The sequence below is a fragment of the Ascaphus truei genome, chromosome 9 (genome assembly GCF_040206685.1).
Source record: "Ascaphus truei isolate aAscTru1 chromosome 9, aAscTru1.hap1, whole genome shotgun sequence".
Taxonomy (NCBI): domain Eukaryota; kingdom Metazoa; phylum Chordata; class Amphibia; order Anura; family Ascaphidae; genus Ascaphus; species Ascaphus truei.
In genome coordinates this window covers 58,455,997-58,483,144 of record NC_134491.1, presented here as the reverse complement: position 1 = coordinate 58,483,144, position 27,148 = coordinate 58,455,997, and the positions used below count along the sequence as shown (strand labels likewise).

The 27,148-nt window shown below is 44.6% G+C and overlaps 1 protein-coding gene across 10 annotated transcripts in view; it reads left to right on the top strand.

The window, feature by feature from the left end:
- Window positions 1–27,148, top strand: part of EVL (Enah/Vasp-like) — a 122,249-nt gene that overhangs the window by 42,281 nt on the left and 52,820 nt on the right. The window contains exon 1 of one of the 10 annotated variants that reach the window (XM_075615087.1): window positions 6,429–6,590. The exons of the other annotated variants lie outside the window; for them this stretch is intronic. Coding sequence (XP_075471202.1) covers window positions 6,574–6,590 — 17 coding nt within the window. The 5' untranslated portion in view covers window positions 6,429–6,573. Of the gene's footprint in view, window positions 1–6,428; window positions 6,591–27,148 lie in introns of those variants that run through there. 10 annotated transcript variants of the gene reach the window in all.

The following is a 27,148-nucleotide window of genomic DNA, read 5'->3' as shown; positions in this document are numbered from 1 at the left end:
TACAACTCCAAAACCAATTCGAGTTCAGGCAAAACCAAAACACCAAATATTCTTAGAACCAAAATACCAGTGAACGTGCCCACCCTTAGTATACTCATATCAAATCTATGTATATACAGTATGTTTAGGCTCGTCCAATAAATGTCGACATTTAACTCTGCATTCCCTGGCACTAAAGAAAATGGTTGAAACATAATTTCTTTAGCAATGGTCACCTAACTTCGAAAAAATGAAAATGTGCTAAACCGATATTTAGAGCAGTCCACAGTACAGGAAAACTACAAATGTTCTGGGCTGCTCACGCTTTCCCAGGAGCCTTTGCAACAATTTGGAAGTGTATCAGCTTTGTCTTTGTAATATTAAACGTGCATGCGTTCTTTGTGCCTGAATAGAGGTGCATATCACACACACAGGAGATTATCTAATCATTTGTAAAAAAAAAAAAAAAAAAAAACCTAAATCTTAATATATAAAATTGAAATTTGTGGGGTTGTAGATGTGGTGAATCTGATTTGTCCCCAGCCTCTGGCCAATCAGATTGGTGGCTCTATGACATCACCCAACTGCCACGCACACACACACACACCACCACACACACACCACCACACACACACACACCACACACACACACACACACACACACACACACACACACACACACACACACACACACACACACACACACACACACACACACACACACACACACACACACACACACACACACACACACACACCACCTCCCGCCCAGGTAAGTAAGTAAACCGCCGCCTCACACCCCTGCCGCCGGGGCCTCAAACCCCTGCGCCTTCCCGCCTTCCCGCCTTGCCTCCCAGCCCACACCCCTGCCGCAGAGCCGCCGATTTACACCCCGGCGCCTCCCGCCTCAACCGGCCGGGACCAAGCGGCGGGACTGACGGCCGGGAGGGGGCAGCCCACCCCCCTCACCCGTACCACACCACCCCCCTCACCCGTACCACACCACCCCCCTCACCCGTACCACACCACCCCCCTCACCCATACAACACGCTGCCTCCCACTTCAGATCCGTGGGGGAGCGCACGCCGCGTACACGCGCCTCCGTCTGATGAACATCCCCAGCAGACGGAAGGTTCTGGGGGGAGGAGGGGTGAACGAACCGGCCGGGGGAGCAAGCGGCCGCAGGATACATTAATTGTCACTTAACCGCCGCCGGCTGTCAAGGCGGGGGGGGGAATCCCGGCCGCCCCCCTCAGTGACCCGCCACCACCGAGCTATGAATGCGGGGGACGGGGGGAATTGGAGATGTGAAGGGGGGAAATCACAGCTGTGGATGGGGGGGGGGGGAGGAATGGAGCTGTGAAGGGGGGGGGGCAGCGGAAAGCGAGGGGGAGCGGGAAAATGAAATCCCGGGCAAAGCCGGGTATATCAGCTAGTATATATATATATATTGTACCGGGACTGCTGTTTGCAATTGTGTATATTCAGTTTTTTTTGTATGGCTAAAGCTGCCTGAACCATAAGCCAGAAAAAATAAATAATTATCTGAACTACAATAAATAATTCATCTTTAAATACATGAATATGATAGAAAAAGAATGTATCCCATCCCAGTTAGTACACCAGCCCCAGGACTAAGGATTGCATAATCACTGTAGGGAGTTTGTTCCTGATCCCTAATAAAAGGCGTTTGAACTTAGTTTCCCTGCGTTCCACTACAAAAATAGCCCTGTGTAGATCTAATAAATGTAATAAGTCGGCTCACATGCTCAGCACAGTTTTAGACCGTGGCTATTACTATTAATAGCCATGGGATTATGGAATAATGACGCACTATACTGTATAACTCTAGCACAGTTACACTGTAAACCATCAAATTAACTGGCTGCTGCACAGTCTGTGTGAGGTCAGTGCTACTGTATGTTCTTAAACTCCACCCCCCCCCCCTCCCCCCTCCCCCCTCTGGATCAATAAGTAAGTATAGATATAGGATAACATATCTGTTGTCTAAATTTAGCATAGGTTGAATTTGATGGACGTATGTCTTTTTTTAAACCTAGTTACTATGTAACTATGTAACTGAACCACTGATTGAGCCACTTGTGCTGAAGCAGGGATATCTTTAATACCAGGCTCATGAGCAATTGTCGCTCTTCACTTTAACAACACAATGGTTATTTGTGTTTATTCACAAATAGACTGCCGTTTTCATGCTTAGCAGCTTCCAACAAAGTAACTAATCTGTGGGCTTTGGCAGTGAAGATCACAGCGGTAACATCAGGAATAAGCTAGTGACCATCCTGTCCTGTTGAACATCTGGTTTTCGATGACACGGCTACACAGTGATCACAAAGAAGACGATGTTGCTTACGCAACAGTCAATGATAACTGGTTTATCAGAAACAAATACATTCATTCACATGTAATTACCTTTTAATTATAGCAGCTCGGAAGGCTACAGGATGCCAGCTGCTCTTCTGTCCAGAGCCGGCATTTGGCAACGCGTCAAAGTAAGTTCGGCGTCTACTCCCGAGAGCGCTTGTACTCCACCCTTTGGCTGCAGGCATGTTGCCCAACAATAGCCAACCACCACGTGTATATGTTGTGGGTGGAATGAAAAATAAAGAAGAAGAAATATATGCACGCAACATTTGCAGTACTAGAAATACTGTTGATTGGTTCATTTTCATTCTATGATAATATATCATTAATATCATTAACACTGTTGTGATAATAAGTTATTGCAACATAATACTGCTAAGGCAGAAGAATTTTGTACATCTAAATGGAGAATTGTTTTGCAACAGCAATATTATTCTTGATGATGATCATACATGACACATAGGGAGAATCAGTGGCTCAGTGAGTAACGCCACTGACTGGAACTGGAGTTTCAAGCAGGGGAACCTGGTTAAATTCCCGGTGTCAGCTCCTTGTGACCTCGGGCAATTCTATTTATCTCCCTGTGCCTCAGGCACCAAAAACATAGATTGTAAGCTCTACGGAGCAGGGACCTGTGCCTGCAAAAATGTCTCTGTAAAACTAGCAGCGCTATACAAGAACAAACAATTATTATTAGCACATTGCAACACCCAAAATTGATGAGCATTTTAAAGCTACTGTGTAAAGTCCTGTATATTCAATGATCTTTAGATTATCTGACAGTTTAGCCTCTGGCTGTAAATATGTCTGCTTTATGCAACAGAAATGTCAGAATGAGAGCAGCATTAGCCTAATTATAGGAATAGGTTAGCCACTGACTTCTCCGATTTGTATCACTGGTCATTTAACACAAATAACATTCTGAAATAACCCTTCTCTTTGGGGTAGATTACCTTAATTTGACAAACTGAGATTAACTCCTCCTCTTACCATGCACCTCACACCTGGAACAATCTACCCGAGACTCTCACAGCCGCCACCAGTCTAAGTCCTTTCAAAATGAAAGCTGTCTCACATTTTAATCTGGTCTGTAACACTTACTATAACATATATTATCTTTAACTGTGCGTGCAATGTCTTTATATGTAATGTATAACCCTGCTCCCCTAATGTAACTATGTATTTGTAACCATGTATCTGTCATCATAACTCTGTGCCCAGGACATACTTGGAAACGAGAGGTAACTCTCAATGTATTAATTCCTGGTAAAACATTCTTATAAATAAATAACGATGTTCTGTATTGCACCCAGAGCCGGAATTAACTGCCATACAAGTCACGTTAAATAATCTCATCAAGTTTATTACAGAATCACTTTTTTTCAAGGCTGAATAACTTTTGCATCATTTTTGCTTTTAGTGTTACCTCTTTGCCCTTGAGAAATAAACAGTGACTGAGCCACCTATTCAGCCACGTGTGCGGAAGCAGAAATATCCCTAATACCTGGCCTGTATTGGTGGCTCTTGAGGACTGGAATTGGCCACCCCTGATCTGGAAAGTAGGGAACAGGAAACCTACATACTCCACTTCATTTCCATCATCCTTCCATCTCTTGCTAGTTCTCCACCATATTAAACAGTGTCCCATTGTGACTGTCATTGGCTCTTATTTCCGAGCTGCAGACCCCCATGAAGCCGACACGTTTAACCACTGCTCCTCCTGTACATTACCAGGAATCACAAAAGGGGCCACCAGAGAAAGAAATGGGGAATTGTGTATTGTTTCTATGATCAATTTGCATCTTCCTAAATAAACAGATCTTTGCCAATTGCTACTCAACAAATATTAGATTCCACTTAAATAACAAGGTGCATGCCATGTTTAGTTTGTCCAGTGCCCCATATTTGTTTTTAGGGGGAAAACTCCCATATTTAATGTAATAGATCAGAGAGTTAAACATATTCCTCATTCTGCTGTATGTAACTTATTTTCCTACAATCCCGCCCTTTGTAAATGTTTTCTGCAGGACACTGAGACCTCTTCTTGTTCTTTTAGTCTCTATTATCACATTACTGTGACTATTACATTATATCATCTGCTGTTTGAAATAGATCCACTTCTCAGCAGCTTGTTTGCTGTTCATGTTGTGTATATTCTGTATCTCTCTTTTTAAAGGAGCAATCCAAGCAATATCCTATGTGTGTGGGTAAAAAAAAAAAAATCAGTTCTGTAGCATTAAATAATACTTACTACCTTTTTTTATTTTAAAATTCAATTCTTAATGACACTTTTTATGAGTTTTAAAATACTGTAGCAGGTTTTAGCACACCTCCCAACCAGTGCAAGATGTTTCCAACACTTTCCTGTTTTGATCATTTGTTGCTAATGCTCCCAGTGGTTTGAGATGCAAACTGTAATATAAGAATACATTGTAGCTGTTGAGTTACACTGACTAAAGGATTGATTTGAAACTGAAAGGCACCCATTTAGTGAACGCTGGGAAACAGGATTTTGCTGATCGATCACAGGAGAACCAATTGATCAGAAGCTTAGGTAATTTTATTTATTTATAAAATGTTTTACCAGGAAGTAATACACTGAGAGTTACCTCTCATTTTCAAGTCTGTCCTGGGCACAGAGTTATGATGACAGATACATGGTTACAAATATATAATTCCATTAAATGAACAGGGTTATACATTATATATAATGATGTTGCATGAACAGTTTAGCATATTGTATCTCTTTGGCGTATGAAACAGTTACAGACCAGATTAAAATGTGAGACCGCTTTAGTTTTGAAAGAACTTAGACTGGTGGCTTCTTTGAGAGTCTCAGGTAGATTGTTCCAGGTGTGAGGTGCACAGTAAGAGAAGGAGGAGCGTCTGGATACTTTGTTGAATTAGTTTTAAATAAAAGGTAAGCAAATGCTGCATATTAAAACAATTAATTAAAAAAATGAAGCTGCTTGTGTCATGGGAGACCAGGACGAACACACCAGGGATCAATTCACCAGACAGAAACACAGAGTTTATATTAATTAATTTATTGGAAAAAGAAATATACACAACTATTTACAGTAAATCAACACACACTTACAACTGGGAAACTGGGGTACCCTATAAACTTGGGTGCAGGGACCTCCCTAAAGAGATTTACCCTGTTCCTCCTTCCTGCAGTCCTCTGCAAAAGGATTCCAGGCATGGCACCAGCACTGGAGTGGATACTGAGCTTCTCCCAGCTTCATCCCTTGTTAAGAATTCCCTTCTACAACTAAAACTGAGATGAGCTTATCTCATCTGGCTAGGAGTCTCCCTTCCCCCAAGTGTTTGTAATAGACCCATTCCTTGATTGGGGGGGGGGGGGGGGCACGACAATATATACATAATACAGATGTATTATTGACAGGTAGGGGTAATGGCGGTCTTGACCTTTATTAAAAGCAGTCACATTTACCCTTACCCTCACAGCTTGAATTGCCTTTTTAAAACCTGCTATCTCTCCTAACTGTAGGGTCTTAAAATCCCTACCTACAACTCTGTTTTCTGTCACTATTCTATGCACTGTGTACCGTGCGCTATACGGTAAGTGTGACGCGCATTGAGTCCCATTGGGAAGAAAAGCGCTATATGAAATAAAGTTATTATTATTATAAAGAGTTAGAGGGCCAAGAGTTACAAAGGGCTTGTAACACGTTGCTTGCATTGGAAGGCAAGCTGAAAAAGTCCCATTGACTTTGGGCTTTATTGTACGGTATATATGCGGAGACAGCTGATCAGGCTGTTTTCGGTCTGCAATCCCTATTGAAGTGTATGGTGATTTTCGGCTGAAAATACCCAGGCCGGCCACTGTGGCACATATAGAATATGGCCCATCGTAATGACTGTAGCCTCTCACACAATACATGTACAGGCCTAGCCATCACCTAAGGGGTTAAAATGCTGCGTTCACAGGAACGTCCCATATGTGATCAGCATGCGCGAGTTGTTTCGGTTCTCTTTACCATAGCTCACATCTTAACCAAGGTCTATTTCCTGTTCTGGTAAAACATCCTTTTCCTGTTCAAGTTTACCAGTGTGTCTAAAGCCGAACACAACCTATAGCTCCTACAAACGTAGCGAGCCCAACCATAGCCTTACCGTCATGCACAGTGAACGCTGAACAGGCAAGGGGTGTTTGTGTGGAATTTGTTTTGCTTCTTGGCTTCATCCATGGCAGCTGCTACTAGGTGAGCACATACAGTAACACATTAACACAGAAGGGGAAGGATTTTTGAAACCTGATAGATAGCATCTTACTAAATCCAATGAAGTAGGTGCTGATTTCTGAATGACAAGGGCAATTGACGTTTTAATTAAGACAATGAATAGTTTTACGTTGAGAAAGATTTAGTGTTCAGTAAAATGTCTTTATCAATAATCCACTTCGATGCTGTAATAACCGGCAATATGTTTACATGGTCTTCTGGACCCTCCGTCTCTAGGGGACGTAATACTACGTATAAAATATAACACTAGGTTTTATTGAAGCTGACTTAATTCAGACTGTTTTTATTGTGATTACATATTGCTGCATAGAGGTGGAAGTAGGTTCAGCTCAAGACCGTTTTATTTGTACCTTGTTCCTATGTTTTATTGGAAAAAAAAAAACAAATAGTGTGTGTGCAGTGTTGAGTTTTGTTTAATTGCTCGTGTATTTTTCTCATTTTTAGTGTGTTTTCCTTAGTTGCTTCCAAAGACCAAAACACTATTCAAACATTGCTAAAGTTGATATGATGATACAAGCAAACTATATTTGGTAAATACTCTCTTGTACTTAGAACACACATCTTGTTTATGCATAGTCTTGGGTAGGCGTAGTCTCAGAAACCTTTTCTCACCAAAAAATGTATGTTATATTTCCTGCTTCCACCGATATTGTGATTTGTAAAACATGATCTAGGAAATCATTCAACATATATTTCTTTCCATAAGAAAATCCTGATATATTGAAATAAATATAAAGTGTTGACCAATCTTCCAGAATTATCACCTAGCGCCAAAAGCAGTTCCAATTAAACCAACGGCTGTTTGCAAAATGTAAATATATATATACACACACACAAACACACACACTTTGTAAAATGCACTAACACAAACTTCTTAGGACTGTCTAGCATATAGTTTCATAGTAGATGTTGAAAAAAGACATACAGTGTGTCCATCAAGTGCAACCTATGGTAAATTTAGATGACAGATACTTAGCCTATATTTCTATTTACAGTATTTTGATCCAAAGAAAGGCAAATATTTTTTTTTTTTAAAACTGACACATCATCCAATGATGTCTCTTAAGGGAGAAATTAAATTCCTTCCCGACTCCAATAATGGCAATCAGATTTCTCCCTGGATCAACATCTTTCCCATGTTTACTTATTTTGTATATCCCTATTTTTTATATTTCCTTTCTAAAAAGATGTCCTACCTTTTTTTTGAAGATATTTATTGTATCAGCACAGCAGACTGCAGTATTCAGGAACGGAATGTATTGCATATTTACGCACTTTCACTTGTATGGAGACACATTTAGCGTGACGCAGAGAAGGTTCATGTTTGGTGTTGTCACGGCTAATTTTGGCCAAAATTCTTTGGTCGTCTTTTTGAAACGTATACATAAAATACCTTGTGTGTCAGCAAAGCCTAAGCGTTTAATTACTCTGTATTTTATTGAGCCATGTCATGTAGCTAACAAATTATTTAAAAAAAAAAAAAAAAAAATACACTACATATCATCATGTTGGGTCCTGGTGAATAAATAAAAAAAAGAAAGACATATTTATATGATTGTCACATGTATTACGACTGTGAAGCGCTATGTACATTAATGGCGCTATATAAATAAAGACATACAATACAATGATAAGAAAAATTGTGGCTTAAAGCTTTTTTTTACAACTTTTTTTAAAACATAGTGTGAAGTCATAAGGACGGAAATAATTTAGGCAAATGAAGAGGATGTTGTTTAACAAAACGACATCCGTGTAGATTTAAACATGATGTAGAATATACATTTTGTGCAGACTTACATTTTATGGCCCGTAAAAGAGTGGGTGTGCGAACGCTCGTGCGAATGCTTGTGCACGTGACGCACACTTTTTGTGTGTGTACGGTCCATGCTGCTGTGAGCGACAGGCTTGGAAGGTACTGTGTGTGTCACTGTATGTGTGTGTAATATATATATATATATATATATTAAAAAAAAAAAACATGCTGTGAGAATAAATTATTTATTAATATTTTGCACACATACACACATACACACTGCGGTAGCGGCGCGAATACTTACTTTTCGGATTCTTCCCTGCTATCGCCCGTCTCCACGCTCCCTGCCGTGCGCGCCCCCACTATATTACGGCCTTAAGCAGCATTACTACATTCCCCCTTTTCCCCCTTATTTTTACATGTAAGGCACGTGACAATGTAGAATTCTACATTCCTACCTACGCTGGCAATCGTTTGGTGCTCCTGTTGTAAATCTATAAAAATCCTGATGTTGTGCCTAACTAAATGGCTGCCTTTCAGTTTCAATCAATCCTTCAGTCAGTGTAACTCAGCAGCTACAATATATCCTTATATTACGAAGGCAGCATTATTTACTGTTACAGTTCAAACAGCTGGGAACATTGACAGCAAATGAGCACCAACAGGAAAGTGTTGCAAAGATATAATTACACTGCTATAGAAATCAAAGGAGGCTTTAAAACGCATACAAAAATGGCATTGAGAAATGCATAAATACAAGTAAAACAGTCACTATTATCTAATACTACAGAACTGATTTATTTAAAAAAAAAAAAACCACATACGATTTCACATGTTTTTTTGCTTCAATGCAGTGTAAAATTACCACAAGAGAACCTTATTTTGATTGACTACATAAACATATACATAGCATGTTAATATAAATGGACGGACCTGCTGTTGCAATACAACAATATTTTGGGACAATGTTTTTTTCTTGTTTTTTTTTTTAAATTCAGTCTTTCACGGACAGAGAGAAATAAAGCATAAAGCGGGGTGGGAAAGAGAGTATAAATCAATTAATATTGATACATGAGGTGTCACAATTGCAACTATACAAAGGTAAGTATGAGGATATATCACAACTTGAAAAAGCGCTCAAACATGCATCATTAATGTTCTGTGGGTTAAGTCAGGGGGGCTCAACTCCAGTCCTCAAGCCTCCCCAACAGGACAGGTTTTCAGGATATCCCTGCTTCATCACAGGTGGCTCAATAAGAGGCTCAGTCAGACAGCCACTGATTGAATCACCTGTGCTGAAGCTGGGATATACTGAAAACCTGTCCTGTTGGAGGGTATTGAGTACTGGAGTTGAGCACCCTTGGATTAAGTGATTTTAAGATTTTGCTTAAAGAATTCAATAACTCCTAGAACAGAAAGTCCTGAGAGAAGGTACTAATCCAATTTAAACCATATCTGAAGACATTTCTGCATTGAATGGCTTGGGAAGGTGGTCAGTTTCTCCCTCTCTAAGGTAGGCCTGACCTTTTACAGTGAACAAGCTTATAGCTGGAGGGGGAGTTTGTTTCCAGGGTTGTGCGATTGAGCATTTGGCTGCTACCAAAAGATGAGAAGCCAATTTAGTTATCGCTTTGGATGTATCTGGAATGGGTTTACTTGGAAACATTATACCTGGGTGTTTTGGGACTGAGATATTGAGAACTTGCTCAAATTGATTTTTGATCTCAGCCCGAAATTGTGAGATAAATGGGCACGTTAACATATATGGAAGAAAGTGCCCCCTGCGATTGCAACCTCTCCAGGCATAAGTCAACACTTTATCATATTTGAAATAAACCTTTTTTTTAAGACGCAAAGGAAAAAATACATCTTGTATTTAGAATTTCAACAGGTCTGTGGAATGGCATAAGATAAAGTTATAGGATGAACTCCTATATGCTAGGTCTGGGCCAGGGGTGGACATTCCAGCCCTCAAGGGCCACCAACAGGTCAGGTTTTTAGGATATCCCTGCTTCCGCACAAGTGGCTCAATCAGAGGCTCAGTCACCAAGAAACCCAGTACTAGAACACGTGTAGGAACTGAGGGAGGACAGCCACCCCACACCTACCGAAAACATATAGGGGAACGACGAGGAAGACCAACGAAAGGCGGGAAACACGAACAGGGAGCAGGAAAGATGGCTGCCAGGGTATTAGGGTCCGTTTGCCAGGCTTTGTTTCTGAATGGAAGCAAACACCCTGATTTCTTAAAGCAGCAGGGAGCTTATCCCATGTCTTGGGGCGGTTCTTGAAAAAGCTTTCCCTTCAGCTTTACTGACCTTATAAATGGGGGTTGCATCCCCAAAATGTTGTGCAGCTTTTTATCTCTTTATACTGTACATCAAATAAATGCTCTCAGGAAGAACATCACGTACTTGATGTTTGCAATTCTCCTAATTTCTTTGAACTATACTATGTTGTGACAGTGAAATGGTTTGTGGGGGGAGGGCACTGTCTTTCCTGGACCATCGCATACCTACCTGTACTTAGATTGTTAAGCTTTTTGGGACAGGGATCCCCTTGAAGCGCTTGTTCCCATGACCTCGGAGCCTGCGAGGAAGCTCCCCCTCTAATCCCGCCCCGTCACCCCCTAACACACATAAATAAACACACAACAAAGGTCTGGAGGTTCAAGGGCCACGGCTTTATTTACACAAATAGTAATAAACCTTGGTGAGTGCTACCCCTGCCAGCGTGCTCTCCCCCCGGGTAAAGGACATTGGCACCCCAACCATGGCCCACACACCCACCAAGCCGGGCGCCCGTTGGCACCCCAACCATGGCCCACACACCCACCAAGCCGGGCTCCCGTTGGCACCCCAACCACGGCCCGCACTCCCACCAGGCCGGGCGCCCGTTGGCACCCCAACCACGGCCCACACACCCACCAAGCCGGGCGCCCATTGGCACCCCAATCACGGCCCGCACTCCCACCAGGCCGGGCGCCCCTTGGCACCCCAACCATGGCCCACACACCCACCAAGCCGGGCGCCCGTTGGCACCCCTACCACGGCCCGCACACCCACCAAGCCGGGCGCACGTTGGCACCCCAACCACGGCCCACACACCCACCAAGTCGGGCACCCGTTGGCACCCCAACCACGGCCTGCACTCCCACCAGGCCGGGCACCCGTTGGCACCCCAACCACGGCCCGCACACCCACCAAGCCGGGCGCCCGTTGGCACTCCAACCATGGCCCGCACTCCCACCAGGCCGGGCTCACGTTGGCACCCCAACCACGGCCCACACACCCACCAAGCCGGGCACCCGTTGGCACCCCAACCACGGCCTGCACTCCCACCAGGCCGGGCACCCGTTGGCACCCCAACCACGGCCCGCACACCCACCAAGCCGGGCGCCCGTTGGCACTCCAACCATGGCCCGCACTCCCACCAGGCCGGGCTCACGTTGGCACCCCAACCACGGCCCACACACCCACCAAGCTGGGCACCCGTTGGCACCCCAACCACGGCCTGCACTCCCACCAGGCCGGGCACCCGTTGGCACCCCAACCACGGCCCGCACACCCACCAAGCCGGGCGCCCGTTGGCACTCCAACCATGGCCCGCACTCCCACCAAGCCGGGCGCCCGTTGGCACTCCAACCATGGCCCGCACTCCCACCAGGCCGGGCGCCCGTTGGCACCCCAACCACGGCCCGCACTCCCACCAGGCCGGGCACCCGTTGGCACCCCAACCACGGCCCGCACACCCACCAAGCTGGGCGCCCGTTGGCACTCCAACCATGGCCCGCACTCCCACCAGGCCGGGCGCCCGTTGGCACCCCAACCATGGCCCAAACACCCACCAAGCCGGGCGCCCGTTGGCAGAGGGAAGGGAGGGGAGGGGAAGGGAGAGGAAGGGAGGGGAAGGGAGGGAAGGGGAGGGGAAGGGAGGGGAGGGGAAACAGTATCCGGCCGGGACGGGGAGGCAATGCGCATCCTTGCACTACCAGTGAGGGGACCCCACAGAGGGAGGAAGGGAGGGAGGGGGACAGGGGGGGGTAGGTGGGAAGAGGAGGGAGGGGGAGGGGGGGTAGGTGGGAAGATGAGGGCTGCCTGGCCCCAGCGGTCATGTGACCCATCACTGAAGGGCTCCAAGCTGCTGTATGTGTTACTGTATATTATTATGTCATGTGGATTACTGCTGTGAAGTGCTATGTACCGGGATGGTGCTATATAAATAAAGATATCCATACATACCATTTACACAGCGGCGTGCGGGGTAAGAGACTGCTGTACGATGTACTGATACATAAAGATGTTCTAAACCAGCCCCTCCGAAGGCCGTGTAGTGTAGATTGGTAGAAATGAGAGAACATAGCAGCCTTTTTATTGTATTATTCTTCTAGTTAATCCACACATGGAAGTAATTCAGGAAGCGTTCTCCGTACTCAACACGCTAAGTAACCAATGGGGGAGTCTCACTCAGCGCTGGGTAACCACACCGATACAGCGCTACCTGTCATTTAAGTTAATGTGTGCTATACTCTTCCAGCAAATATAGCAAACATATACATATATCAAACTATTACTACTTTCTCTTTAATGTCAAAAATAATTCCCAATTAGGTTTTCTTTCTCACATATTTAGCAGATCTGTTCACTAGAGAAGCTTATTCAAAAAAAAGTCTGCTTGTTTTTAACCTGTTTGTTGCCATTGCTTTGCCACTGTGCCAATGAAAGGCGTAAAATCTTCAGAACTAGACATTGGAAATGAGTACAAGGCAAGTCAAAGAAAAACATCACTTGTGAGCACGGTAACATGTCTCAGACAGGACTGCAACCCGGCCTCTCCCCATTATCTCTGCAGCCATAGTGCGAGCGACGGTGTGCGCAAGTGTGTGTGCGTGGTGCAAACAAAATGCAGCACTCTTTATAGGGCCGGCCATAGGGAGCGCGAGCATGCACGCGATGAAGAGTGACTGTGCGGCAACATTTTGAGCCGACAAAAAACAATTTGATTTTGTCGCGTGACGGCCGGGTCACGTGAGTGGTTCAGCGAATGAGGGTGAACCAGCCTCGTGATGTCACAACCACGCCTCTGACACGCCTCCCCGTCGCGAGCGATCTCAGTTCACAGATTCACACTGTCGCTCAGAGGCGCTCAGTTGCACGTCGACTATATCCGAGGTCTTAGCATACAATGCTTTCACTGCAGCCAAGGATTCTGGGTAACGACATACAAATGAGCACTCAGTGTCACCTTTTGCTTCTAATCCATTTCAGTTTCTGCCTGCCGTATTACACAGCTTTTCAGCAGAGCCTGGGTTAAACAATTGCATAGCCAGTAAAACATACTCACAGAGCTCTTTAGGGGGCGCTGTATTCTAAGGGGTATGAATATTTTCTAGGTCATGAACAGAACAAATCAATAAATACATCACAATACAGTGAGAATATGCTACAAAGTTTTTGAAATGTTGATTGGTTTTTGTTTTTCAAATTCTCTGGAAATCCTATTTTTTTTCCTGGTATTTGGCTGCTCAACTTTGGTGCCAGTTGCAGCATCTGCTGATAATATATGAATAGTGTTTCTCCCAGTTAATGCTAGTCGGGTTTTGCCAGTGCCAAGCCAAGCGATTTAACAGCATCTGCTGCTTTGCCAGTGCAAGCCTTCTGAACTCCTACTGCCTTTCCCCAAAGGACTTCCTACCATGACATGAATTTACGTAGTAAACATAGGAATGTGTAACTATGCAGTGCAGTCTGACGATATCAGTAATTCAGTGGAGCAAGGTATTGTGAGATGGCTCATTCTTTCGTTTTGTAGAGCAGAACTCCAGAGCAATGGGTTTAAACTTATATTGGGTTAAAATATGGTGCTTATGCAAGCTAGTTTATTGAACTGTAGCCCCATTCATAGCTCCTTAACTTACTGACCTGTAATTGGCTAATAATAACCACACTGTTCCCTTCTCTCTTCCCTGTGAGGGCTGACATGCAGGCCAGGTACCACTGGGGTATGTGAGGCTATTAAACACTTCCATGAAAAGGTTCTTTTCCAAAAGCATTATTTGGACTAGCGATAAACACTATTTCTGCAGCTTTTATACAACTATCGTAACATTTTTATATATAGATATTTATCATGCATGAGATCTTGAGATAAGAGCCCCCTCTGTACACTGGCGACACACTTTATTCGAGCTCGGCTAGTCCCATGAATTCGGGTATACCCGGGTGTATTGAGGTTTGTGACTGTTTTCTGCCCGAGTGCATTGGGTTATTTTCCAGGCAGGGATTGAAGCATTTTATTCCCGCTGGCTGCAATACTGCACAGTATATATATATATACTGCATTACAATTCATGAATTTATGCCATCTGGTAGACACGCGAAGCATTGCAGCCTATTAAATCCTAATCATTATCATTTAACAGATCAGCCGCCCGTCAGCCAGGCATGAACCCAGGCTGGGAAGGCAAACGCAACGGGGCTTGTCAGAGGGGAGGAGCGGCGCATTCCAGGTATCTGCCAGGTACATACTGGGTATTTGCTCGAATAAAGTGTGTCGATGCAGTATATGTCCAGTCTCTTGTTTTGGTGACGTAACGTCTGCAGTGCAGCATGAATAGACCAGGCTCTTTTTGGTGGTTTCTGTTGTCTTTCCAGCTAATAAAATGACTTTTCCTTTATCTGGAATATAAATGGCGCAGTTTATTGGTTCTAGTGCAGTGCTCAAATACCCCTGGTTTATTACGCAGTAATAGTATAACATATACAGTAACTAGAACACTGAAAATGTCAGTGTGGACACCTGGCTGTTTAAGGCACTTTCTACAATGCATTGGGTTATGGGATTGAATTACCCCTTTCATTTATCATCAGCAGCTGCACTGAAACTCCTTGCATGGCCAGTAATATTGTCCAATGGACATCATTAAAATGAGGACAAATTATTTAAACAAAATATACTATAATCTATAAATAGATGAACAAAAGTATTGAATAAATTATTGAACATAATTTACTGTGCTTTCTCTTTGGGGGTTTCGTTATTATGTTCTCTTCCCTTCTTATTTAGAATAAAACTTGTGTAACCCATATTCCCCCCCCCCTCCCAGACACAGATGCTATATCTCTAGGGTGTGTGAGGGCTGGCTACATGTGCTTGAGTGGTGCGAACCTGCCGGTAACAGGAGGGCCTGAGCTTCCCGCTATGATGTTGGGGACACAGGACCAGGCTTCTGGGGTAGTACAAAACAAAAGAAAAAACAGCGCAAAAAAACCTCATAGTGTAGTATATTAAAAGATAATTTTATATAACAAAGGTGAGTATTGCACGTACATCAGGATTAAAATAACACAGCATGACATGTTAGGGACATGTTACCACTCGGCGGGACAGCAGCACAGGAACACGGGATATAGGTTTTGATGACCTTCCTCTGGTAGCAGGGACCCAGGATCGAAGAGACCAGCTCGCAGTCGAAGTTCCTTCCTTAGCAATGGGGAGACCGCTGCCGTTGGTTCAGAGGAGGTAATTCTCCTGACCGGTTCCGGGTTAGTCCGTGTGTGCGTATGACGTCATCAAGTGGCCTCTCTCTACCGTCCACGTCGCGTCGCGCTGGATAATTAACCAGACAAGCGAGTGTCCCAAAAAGCAGCTGCTCAATCGGGAAATACCTAAATGGATAGAAGAAAATCAGGAACGCGCCCTCTCCTACGCGTTTCGTATCGAAATACTTCTTCAGCGAATATTGGAGGAAGTTCCGGGGGCGCTTCATATACCCTCAGTTCTCCCGTGATTGGCCGCACTGAATTAACTCAACTCCCCCCACCTGGAGAGACATATACCCATCCAGGGGTGGGTCAGATTCAAGACAGGCGGCCCCTCACCTGGAGATATGAGGGGTTAACGTAAAACATTTAACATTACTAAGTCACAATTTTATTTAAACATCACAAAGCGATAGCATTTGCTCTAGAAGTAAAGAGACAAAAATTAGTAACATTCTAATACATAATAAATACACAAAATACTGCTACCTAATGTTAAATATTTAAATGATAAGGTCTAAGTCTAAAAATCAACACATAGACAATTCAGTATATAGAGAGAAGAGAATACTGAATTGTCTATGTGTTGAATCTGACCCACCCCTGGATGGGTATATGTCTCTCCAGGTGGGGGGAGTTGAGTTAATTCAGTGCGGCCAATCACGGGAGAACTGAGGGTATATGAAGCGCCCCCGGAACTTCCTCCAATATACCCTGAAGAAGTATTTCGATACGAAACGCGTAGGAGAGGGCGCGTTCCTGATTTTCTTCTACCCATTGAGGTATTTCCCGATTGAACAGCTGCTTTTTGGGACACTCGCTTGTCTGGTTAATTATCCAGCGCAGCACGACGTGGACGGTAGAGAGAGACCACTTGATGACGTCATACGCACACGCGGACTAACCCGGAACCGGTCAGGAGAATTACCTCCTCTGAACCAACGGCAGCGGTCTCCCCATTGCTAAGGAAGGAACTTCGACTGCGAGCTGGTCTCTTCGATCCTGGGTCCCTGCTACCAGAGGAAGGTCATCAAAACCTATATCCCGTGTTCCTGTGCTGCTGTCCCGCCGAGTGGTAACATGTCCCTAACATGTCATGCTGTGTTATTTTAATCCTGATGTACGTGCAATACTCACCTTTGTTATATAAAATTATCTTTTAATATACTACACTATGAGGTTTTTTTGCGCTATTTTTTCTTTTGTTTTGTACTAGCTTGGAGTGCTGAGCCATCCCACCAGAACAGCGGCACAAACCTCATCCTAATCAGGTTGTTTTAATTCCCTAAAGGGTCACAATATCACTTTTTAACTATTTATGAGCGCAGATCACTCTTTTGTATCATTCTGGGGTAGTTGCCTCATTCTTTAGTGGTGGTGCAGCGCCTCCACCCTCTATACCTTCCCAGGGATATGGGGTAGGACCCTTATAGAAGAAATAACCCTGGTCCCAGGGTGGATGCTCCAGAATCACACACAGTCTCTGGTAAAATCAGCAATGTCTCTTTATTGTCTCTAGCTCGCACACAGCAGCCTTGGCAGCACACAGCAGCAGCAGCACACAAGGCACTCCAAAGGTGCACAGGCCTTCTCCTCTCCTCTCCTTTCCTTCAAGATGCACTCCGACAGGATGGTCTGTGAGGGGCCTCAATACCCCAATGCCCACCTCAGAGGGTATCCTCTGGGTGGGGGTAGATCCTCTCCATCAACCCCGCATCAGGGTGAGGGGCATTGGTCCACTGGAGCTCTGTTCACTCTCCAACTAATAGGCCAGAGTTCTCTCTCTCTCTCTCTCTCCTGCTACCAGGACAGAGCTCGACCTACTCCTCTCCTCCAACTCCCAGGACAGACTCCAACTAGACCTCGAACTCCTGTCACTCACAGGAACTGGCTACTAAATAGAGTCAGCCCCACCTCTCATGATGTCAGCAGGACCTCCCCTCTGTCTCATGCCTGCAGCAGAGTCAGGGGCCTGCATCTATCACTCAAGGCAGGGCGTGAAGGGGGAAAACCCATGATTACTACTGGCGCCTGCCCTTAACAGGACTTACCACAGTAGGAAAAAGATATATATAGCCCGTGCTGTTTACAGGGGGCTACACTTGTGTTAAATACATGTTTGTTTAATATACTTTATACTGTGAGTCTGTCAATCTTTTGCAGCGCCTTTGGTTAGATTTATGGTGACACCCTAATTAGAAATGTATTAAAGTAAGTCTAAAAAAGTCTCTATTTTACCTTAAGTTTTATTACTCTACGAGTGGGGTTTTGAAAATAGAAGAAGTCTTGTAGAGCATCCCGGAAATAAATTGGAGACGGTGGTCTGGCTGGGAGTTGATAGAAGGTATTTGGCCTCTGGCAGTGTCGTGATTGGAAGTTCTACACAACCCACCACAGATGGAGGTTTACTGGAGGCAAAAACGAAAAGGACCAAGTGAAAACTAAAACCCTGAGCAAGCCACCCACACATGTAGCCCTCCTTGCTTGGCACTAATGGCGTTTACGTCGTGTTGAACTATATACATGGCAATGCTCAGTCTCTCGTACAGTACCTGTTCAGGTAGCTGGGTCGATGCAGGCTGGGTGTGGATATGCAGATAGAATAATGATGGGCGCTCTAGGAGATGAATGCAGAGGTACAACCAGGGAAACATATTGGGGAAAATGAAATATGGTTTTTACCTAGCCCGTAGCTGCAAACAATACATATTTAAGAAACCAAATAAACCCTTTGTAAGGGCTAACTCACGTTCCCAGTCCCTCTCTGCAGGGCTGGGAGGATAGGCCTCTTGCCAACCTCTGACCCCAAAGTCCAAAGATGTACCTGTAAGCAGAAGGCCCTGTATGTCAGTCTCTGGGTTGGTGTCTGTTGTAGGCCACCCTCTGGCGGGTGCCAGGGTCTGCTGTGCCCTGGAATACCGGGTCTGGTTTCTAGGTATCTTGCTGGCAGCACAGTCCTGTGCTTAAGACAAGTGTCCTGTGAATCTCTTCTGGCAACACAGCACCCCTGTACTCAAGAGATCTGTGCAGCTTGTGTAGCACACATTTAAAGCTGCTTGATGAGCCAGGTGGAGACTGGATAACTGACTCTACCTACAGGCAGGCTCTATGTGTGCTGCTCTTTTAAACCAGGGAAAGGCTCTGCCACAGGCGCCAGGAATTTTTGTAGTACAACAAGAGCTTTATTCATATCCCTTTATAATGGTCGCCATATAACAGACAGACTTCACTTCGGGCATGAACTGGTGGCAAACACTATGGTTACTCTGTGCTTCTTCTACTGGTATCTCTCATTCCTACGCTGGGGAGGTATGTACGCTTGTTCCATTAGTATCGGTTAGATTTACAATCTCCTGCGTAGCGTCTATAATGCCCTATCGCAGATGGACACATGTTGGGGCTCACACACTACTCTCTGGGATCATTATCCCATTACTGTGTATGGCATTCTTTGTCCATACTTATTGGGAGTTTACTATTGACCTTCTGGTGTGGCTGCTCCGATTAGGCTCTGGAGCTCCTACTCTGAGAACTGCTGAGCACATGCTTACTTCTCTTCCTGCATGAGAACAATCTTGGGCCACTACTATGGGTGCTAACTAAATAGGGCGCCTTAAATAACAACAATAAATGGTGACAGGACATCCTTAATTCACATAACTATAAACTTAAACCTTTATACAGGACTCACAGTGAGGCCCTCTGCCATAACTCTGAGGAACCTGCTTCTAGAACATTGGGTGGAGCGATATGTACCCTTCTATCTCCCTATGGTGACATCACTTGTCACAAGACATACTGGGTAGTGACAATCCCTTCTGCATAGTCACTACATATCACATGATGGGGGGGGGGGCAATACCAGTGATCCCACTCGGTTAACCCATTAAGGCTGTTAACCCCTTACATTACTTAGTAGTCCCCAGAGGGGACTACACAGGTGCAAGGGAGGAAAATAAACTGAATCTTTACATGATTTCTCAGGAAGCTGGTAATTATTGTATACCCTGAAATCAAATCAAAACGTTTCAATATGGGACAAATATGTGGAAGACTTGCCAGTGTGGTAGTTAAAACAGACATTCTGTGCAGGATTGCCACCCTTACATTTTGCAAGGAGCTATTGGACTGGTATTATTTATGACGGTTACAGGGCATTGCTTATTAATGAACAGTGCCAGAGACATTGAATTGACAAAGAGGTAAACGCAATAAAACTGCAACATTCCAGCCCCATTATCCAAGAGAACCTGCACTCGAGTGCACTCTGCAACTATTCTATTTCTGAGGAACGCCCCATGGGGGCGGAAGTCTAATGATATCATACAGTTACATGAATACGCGTTACTTTTTAGGTCTATGTGATTCTCTGGGGATACTTGCGGCATCTAGTGTGACTATATACAAGAGAGTCTTTTCCTTTTGCTAGTTAGGCCGAGGTGGGGCCTCTGAGATTTTGTCATTTGCAATGTTCATTTTTCACGTTCCTCTCTTATTTCCCCAGTGCTTTGTAATAGAAAACCTGACTATGTGTGAATGCAGCGTTACAAAGCCCATAATGCTAAAGCCTTTCAAGGTATTAGGTGAAGTGACAGCTGTTATGTGGCCTCTCATTTCAGACAGCAGAGGGTGCAAAGCATCTGTCCCTGAATGGCCCAAGGACCTTTTAAATTAACGTGACCGAACAGTGTTCATTTCCTGTCCAATCGCCTTATACGAGGCAATTCAAGCACTTTTTATTTTTTACACATGATAAAAGCAGGGGGTCTCCGGAGCTGAACCCCATTCATTTCAACTCCCGGGACCCCCTGCTTCCAGAGATACTTATCTCCAAAGTGGGTGCCGGTATCCCTCTGCTTTTTAAAGCTCCACGTTATGCTGGCCAATAGGAAGCTGCACCGGAGAGCGTCACAGCTTCCTATTGGCCGGCAGGGTGCGCGAGTTTTGAAAAGAGTCCAGTATGTGAACCCCTGCTTCTCCAGCCGGGGTGGTAACCGGCACCCCCTATGGAGATATATATCTCCTGAAGCAGGGGGTCTCCAGAGCTAAAATGAATGGGGTTTAGGTAATGAGACCCCCTGCTTCAATCCTGTGTAAAAAAAAATTACTTGGATTCCCTCTTTCTAACCAGGATATAAAACGTTTTTGAAAAAAAAGTCTTTATTAAATTGCAACAACTATAAATGTTATGACACATATCAGCTGCAGTTTACATAGAATAAATACTAGCGCAGCCCACACTGTTGGAGAACTGTATCAGAAAATGCTGAAACTAGTTTGTTTCCAGCTGAGATGGCCCAACAAAGCTGAAAAGTGTGTGTGAAAATACCACTCCGCAGTAACACAAAGAGAATAATCGTATAAATGTAGACACAAACATGAAAAGTTTGTATCCGGGACTAAAAGCAATAAGAACAAAGGAAGCGTTTGAAGAATTTAGCAAGGTAAATGATAGATCAGGGGGGCTCAACTCAAGCCCCCTAACAGGTCAGGTTTTCAGGATATCCTTGCTTCAGCACAGCTGGCTCAATCAGTCCCTGCATCAGCACAGCTGGCTCAATTGAGCCACCTGTGCTGAAGCTGGGATACCCTGAAAACCTGACCTGTGGGGGAGGGAGGAGGCCTGAGGTCTGGAGTTAAGCCCCCTGTTGTAGACTATAGAGGAAGCTGAACATACTGAGTAAGATGGGAGACGTGTGACAGATACCAGATTATGGAAGCCCTGACATACACATTGGGGAAGGTGGCATGACCGCAGCACCGAGCTGACCCCCTGCCCCTTCTCTCTGGTTGACATGACCCCCTCTTTTCCCCTCTTTGGGGCTATTAGGTTAGCCTATTCCTGGCCCACCGGGGAGCATGAGTGGGTTCACTTTAGAAAGGGGGAGGCTTGGGTGCGGGTGGCTAGTGATGGAAGGGGGGTGGGAGGTGGGGCTGTGGAGCCCATAAAGGAGGGTGGAAATGATCTGAGGGCACAGGCTGGGAAACAAATCTCTCGCACTCCCACGGAAAAGGTACAAGTTTACAAAGTAAATATTAATGGTATGTGCTATATAACGCTTTCAGTGTGGTCATTATGTGTGTCACAGCTGCAGCAATGCTGGCAAATTGGGTGGGATAAAACCCTGTTGGAGAAGTTGGAGTTATATTAGCTATGGCAGGCAATTGGGCACCGCTGGGCGGGGGGTATCGGGAGCTTCCTCAGCCGGGGTTGGTTAATGTGCGAGAAGCCAGAGTGCTGGGCGGTACTTGGCTGCTTTTATTTGGTAACAGGTTGGGTACTGTGGCAGGGTAACTGGTTGGGTACTGTGGCAGGGTAACTGGTTGGGGACTGTGGCAGGGTAACAGGTTGGGTACTGTGGCAGGGTAACTGGTTGGGTACTGTGGCAGGGTAACAGGTTGGGTACTCTGGCAGGGTAACTGGTTGGGTACTCTGGCAGGGTAACAGGTTGGGTACTCTGGCAGGGTAACAGGTTGGGTACTCTGGCAGGGTAACAGGTTGGGTACTCTGGCAGGGTAACTGGTTGGGTACTCTGGCAGGGTAACAGGTTGGGTACTCTGGCAGGGTAACTGGTTGGGTACTCTGGCAGGGTAACAGGTTGGGTACTCTGGCAGGGTAACAGGTTGGGTACTCTGGCAGGGTAACAGGTTGGGTACTCTGGCAGGGTAACAGGTTGGGTACTCTGGCAGGGTAACAGGTTGGGTACTCTGGCAGGGTAACAGGTTGGGTACTCTGGCAGGGTAACAGGTTGGGTACTCTGGCAGGGTAACAGGTTGGGTACTCTGGCAGGGTAACAGGTTGGGTACTCTGGCAGGGTAACAGGTTGGGTACTCTGGCAGGGTAACAGGTTGGGTACTCTGGCAGGGTAACAGGTTGGATACTCTGGCAGGGTAACAGGTTGGATACTCTGGCAGGGTAACTGGTTGGATACTCTGGCAGGGTAACAGGTTGGGTACTCTGGCAGGGTAACTGGTTGGATACTCTGGCAGGGTAACAGGTTGGGTACTCTGGCAGGGTAACAGGTTGGGTACTCTGGCAGGGTAACAGGTTGGATACTCTGGCAGGGTAACTGGTTGGATACTCTGGCAGGGTAACAGGTTGGATACTCTGGCAGGGTAACTGGTTGGATACTCTGGCAGGGTAACAGGTTGGATACTCTGGCAGGGTAACTGGTTGGATACTCTGGCAGGGTAACAGGTTGGATACTCTGGCAGGGTAACTGGTTGGATACTCTGGCAGGGTAACAGGTTGGATACTCTGGCAGGGTAACTGGTTGGGTACTCTGGCAGGGTAACAGGTTGGATACTCTGGCAGGGTAACTGGTTGGGTACTCTGGCAGGGTAACAGGTTGGATACTCTGGCAGGGTAACAGGTTGGATACTCTGGCAGGGTAACTGGTTGGATACTCTGGCAGGGTAACAGGTTGGATACTCTGGCAGGGTAACAGGTTGGGTACTCTGGCAGGGTAACAGGTTGGGTACTCTGGCAGGGTAACAGGTTGGGTACTCTGGCAGGGTAACAGGTTGGATACTCTGGCAGGGTAACTGGTTGGATACTCTGGCAGGGTAACAGGTTGGATACTCTGGCAGGGTAACTGGTTGGGTACTCTGGCAGGGTAACAGGTTGGATACTCTGGCAGGGTAACAGGTTGGGTACTCTGGCAGGGTAACAGGTTGGATACTCTGGCAGGTTAACAGGTTGGGTACTCTGGCAGGGTAACAGGTTGGGTACTCTGGCAGGGTAACAGGTTGGGTACTCTGGCAGGATAACAGGTTGGGTACTCTGGCAGGGTAACTGGTTGGCTTGGAGAATGTTGAACGTATATTTATGGTTTAATAAAATGTTTGACCGTTGTACCTCCAGCTCCGTGCTGTGTGTGTGTTGCATCTGGTGTGTTAATGTGGGTCGGTATGCTGGGGGTGGAGTATGGGTAGGGAGGAAGAAAGGTCAAAGGTTACAAAGTCAAGAGATCTGTGTAGGAGTTGTGTGGGTATTTCGGAGAGAGCAGCACTCCTAGTACACCCTGGAGAGGTTTATTGTATGAATATTTTGTCACTGATTGTTTTTATCTTGCGGTTATTAATTTTTGCATTTATAAAGCTATCTCATATCATCTTGCAGTTTGTTTCAGATACTGTAATGTGGTGGTGAAAATCCTAAATTCGTGTATGTATGCATGTATGTATGTATGTATATATATGTATGTATGTATGTATGTATGTATGTATATATATATATGTATGTATGTATGTATGTATGTATGTATGTATGTATGTATGTATATATATGTATGTATGTCTATATGTATGTATGTATATATATATATGTATGTATGTATGTATGTATGTATATATATATATATATGTATGTATGTATGTATGTATGTATGTATATATATGTATGTATGTATGTATGTATGTATGTATGTATATATATATATGTATGTATGTATGTATGTATGTATGTATGTATGTATGTATGAATATATCATTTTATTTATATATCTCCACAGTTTAAAGCAGCAATAATACATCCCCCTCGCCTTTTTTTCTTCTTAATTTTATATCTAACGCATGTGACAATGTATAATTCTACAGTTTTACCTAAGCTGGCAATCATTTGGTGCTCCTGTTATACATCTGTAAAAATTCTGATTGTGTGCCTAACATAATGGCCGCCTTCTGACTTAGTGCTGCAGTCTGTGATTTGCGGCAGCTGATATGTAACATTATATTACTAAGTGTAAACACATTACCCCCGGGTTCTGAGATATTAAACTTTTATATACTGGTGTTTCTGGAAACTTTTTGGAGATCAATATGGCTGCCAATCAAGCCTCACTTCCACTGGCCAATAAGAAGCAGCAATGGCATCAGACAATTAAATTGCAGATTTCTTTTGGATAAACAATGCCAGTAAATTAATTACTAGCCACACATGAAACTGTAAAAGACTGTGGGGTCAATTTTATATGACCATATTTGGTCCAAATTCCCCATAGACTTCAATGGGGATTTTGGTCTGAAAACGTCCAGAAAGGCTTCTTCAGCAGATATAAAATGTATCCACATGGGGATTATGCTCCAAAGTGTGTTAGCCCTGATCATGCACTGACGTACTTAAAGCATAACCCCCTTAACTGTCTGTGCTTCCAAGAACACACATTGACTTTCAGTGTTTAATGTCGTCTATATGCTGACTCCTGAGATACTGTAGACCAGGGGTGGCCAACTCCAGTCCTCAAGGGCCACCAACAGGTCAGGTTTTCAGGATATCCCTGCTTCAGCAAAGATGGCTCAATCAGTGGCTGCCATAATGACTGCGCCACTGATTAAGCCACCTGTGCTAAAGCAGGCATATCCCTAAATCCTGACCTGTTGGTGGCCCTTGAGGACTGGTGTTAGCCACTCCTGGGCTAGTAGATATTATTTCTTGCTAATTAGTAGCACTGCACGGCAGGTGTTTCCAGCCATGAAGGTGTTAAATAACATACTAGCAGTAGGTGAACAGTTGCTGAAGTGCATTAACAGATGTTCCTATATATAACCTCTGTAATGTTTCACACACACATATAAAGAGCCACACTCCCAGAACACTCAGCGGTCTGCCTGTTAAGAACAACCATATATCCATCATCTTGTGGTAGTTCAGCTGTCCCTAAGCCATAAATCCTCAAGGTGTTTCCTCATGAATGTTTAATGTTTTTTTTTTTATCCGCATGAAAATGTGTATTGTTATCACTGCAGGTTTTGCATACAATGCATTTCAACCTACTCCTGCAGTGACCATGTAAACTGCCTGACATTGAAGCATCATTTAATGACATTAATTAACTTTGTTTTATGCTCCAGAAATGTTGCAAACAGGAGAATAACGGTCGTAAATGATAGTTGCGCCCAGATTCACAAAGCTCAGTTATGTGACCTAACGCAGCTTCAGCCTAAGTTAACGTTTAGCCTTACCGCCATCTTCAAAGGCTAATAATGTACCATTACGTAATCTGTCCCCCATAAAGAGCATTGCGTTTAACTGTAACAGCTGTTCGTGATAGTTGTTTGCAAAAGACGCCTTTTACCCTAACATCGCATATGCACTAAAGTCCATTAAGGTTAAAGCAAGGATTTAACTAAACTTTCATTACTCTCATCGAGACCCAGAAAAGGGGCTTTTTCTGGACAGGAGAGCAGAGGGTAGCTCTTTCTCTCTCCCTAAAAAACGTTTTTTTTCGGTGTCTGGTTGGGAGTAACACATGTAGCACTGCACAATTTTTTTTACATTTATTTTTTTATTACAGGATTGAAGCAGGGGGTCTCCGGGGCTGAACTGCATTAATTTCAGCTCTGGGGCCCCCTGCTTCCAGAGATACTAACCTCAGAAGGGGGTGCCGGTATCTGCAACCAGGTAACTTGTGTACCTGACAAAATGGCGGGTTTAATGTCCCGCGTCAGGCAGGCCAATAGGAACCCGTGACATCACCCCTTGCGGCTTCCTATTGGCCCACGTGATCTGAACATTTAAACATGAAGGAGATACTGCCATCCCCTACGGAGGTAAGTATCTCTGGAGGCAGGGGTCCCGGAGATGAAATGAACACAGTTCAGCTGCGGAGACCCCCTGCTTCAATCCTGTAACTACAAACAAATGTTACACAAATCACACAGTGCTTCATGCTTTGCTGCTTTAATGTCACATTATTGGAAGCTAATGCAATGTTACACTACAATAATGTGATGTGAAGCCCATTCTAATAAACTATACAACAGCCGTAGTATTTGCATATAATTAGCTTTGTGGATACGTGTTCGTCTCAGGGAAAATAATGTCCATTCCTGTTTTTAGCTAACGTCGTGAGCCCTGACTTAACAGTGCTATGTGGATGTAGTCCTTGGTGAGAAGAGTAAAACATGTTACTATTAAGAATGTTCTCAAAAGTGCCTTGTTAAGCAGGCTCGGTAACTGCAGCATAGGGATCTCTGCAGCATTATTTCCCAAACGGTGCTTGTGGCCGCAGCAAAGCAGTACATTTTGCCCTTTCTATGTATTGCCCATTGTGTACTTTATACAATTGCAGTAGACCTAACCTTTAAAAGCTGCTAAACATGGAACGTGTGTCAAAGCGACAATCCATGTGCTGCTTTAAAAAAATAAATATATATGATTATATATTTTTTTTCCACATAGGATTGAAGCAGAGGGTCTCCGAAGCTGACCCCCATTCATTTCA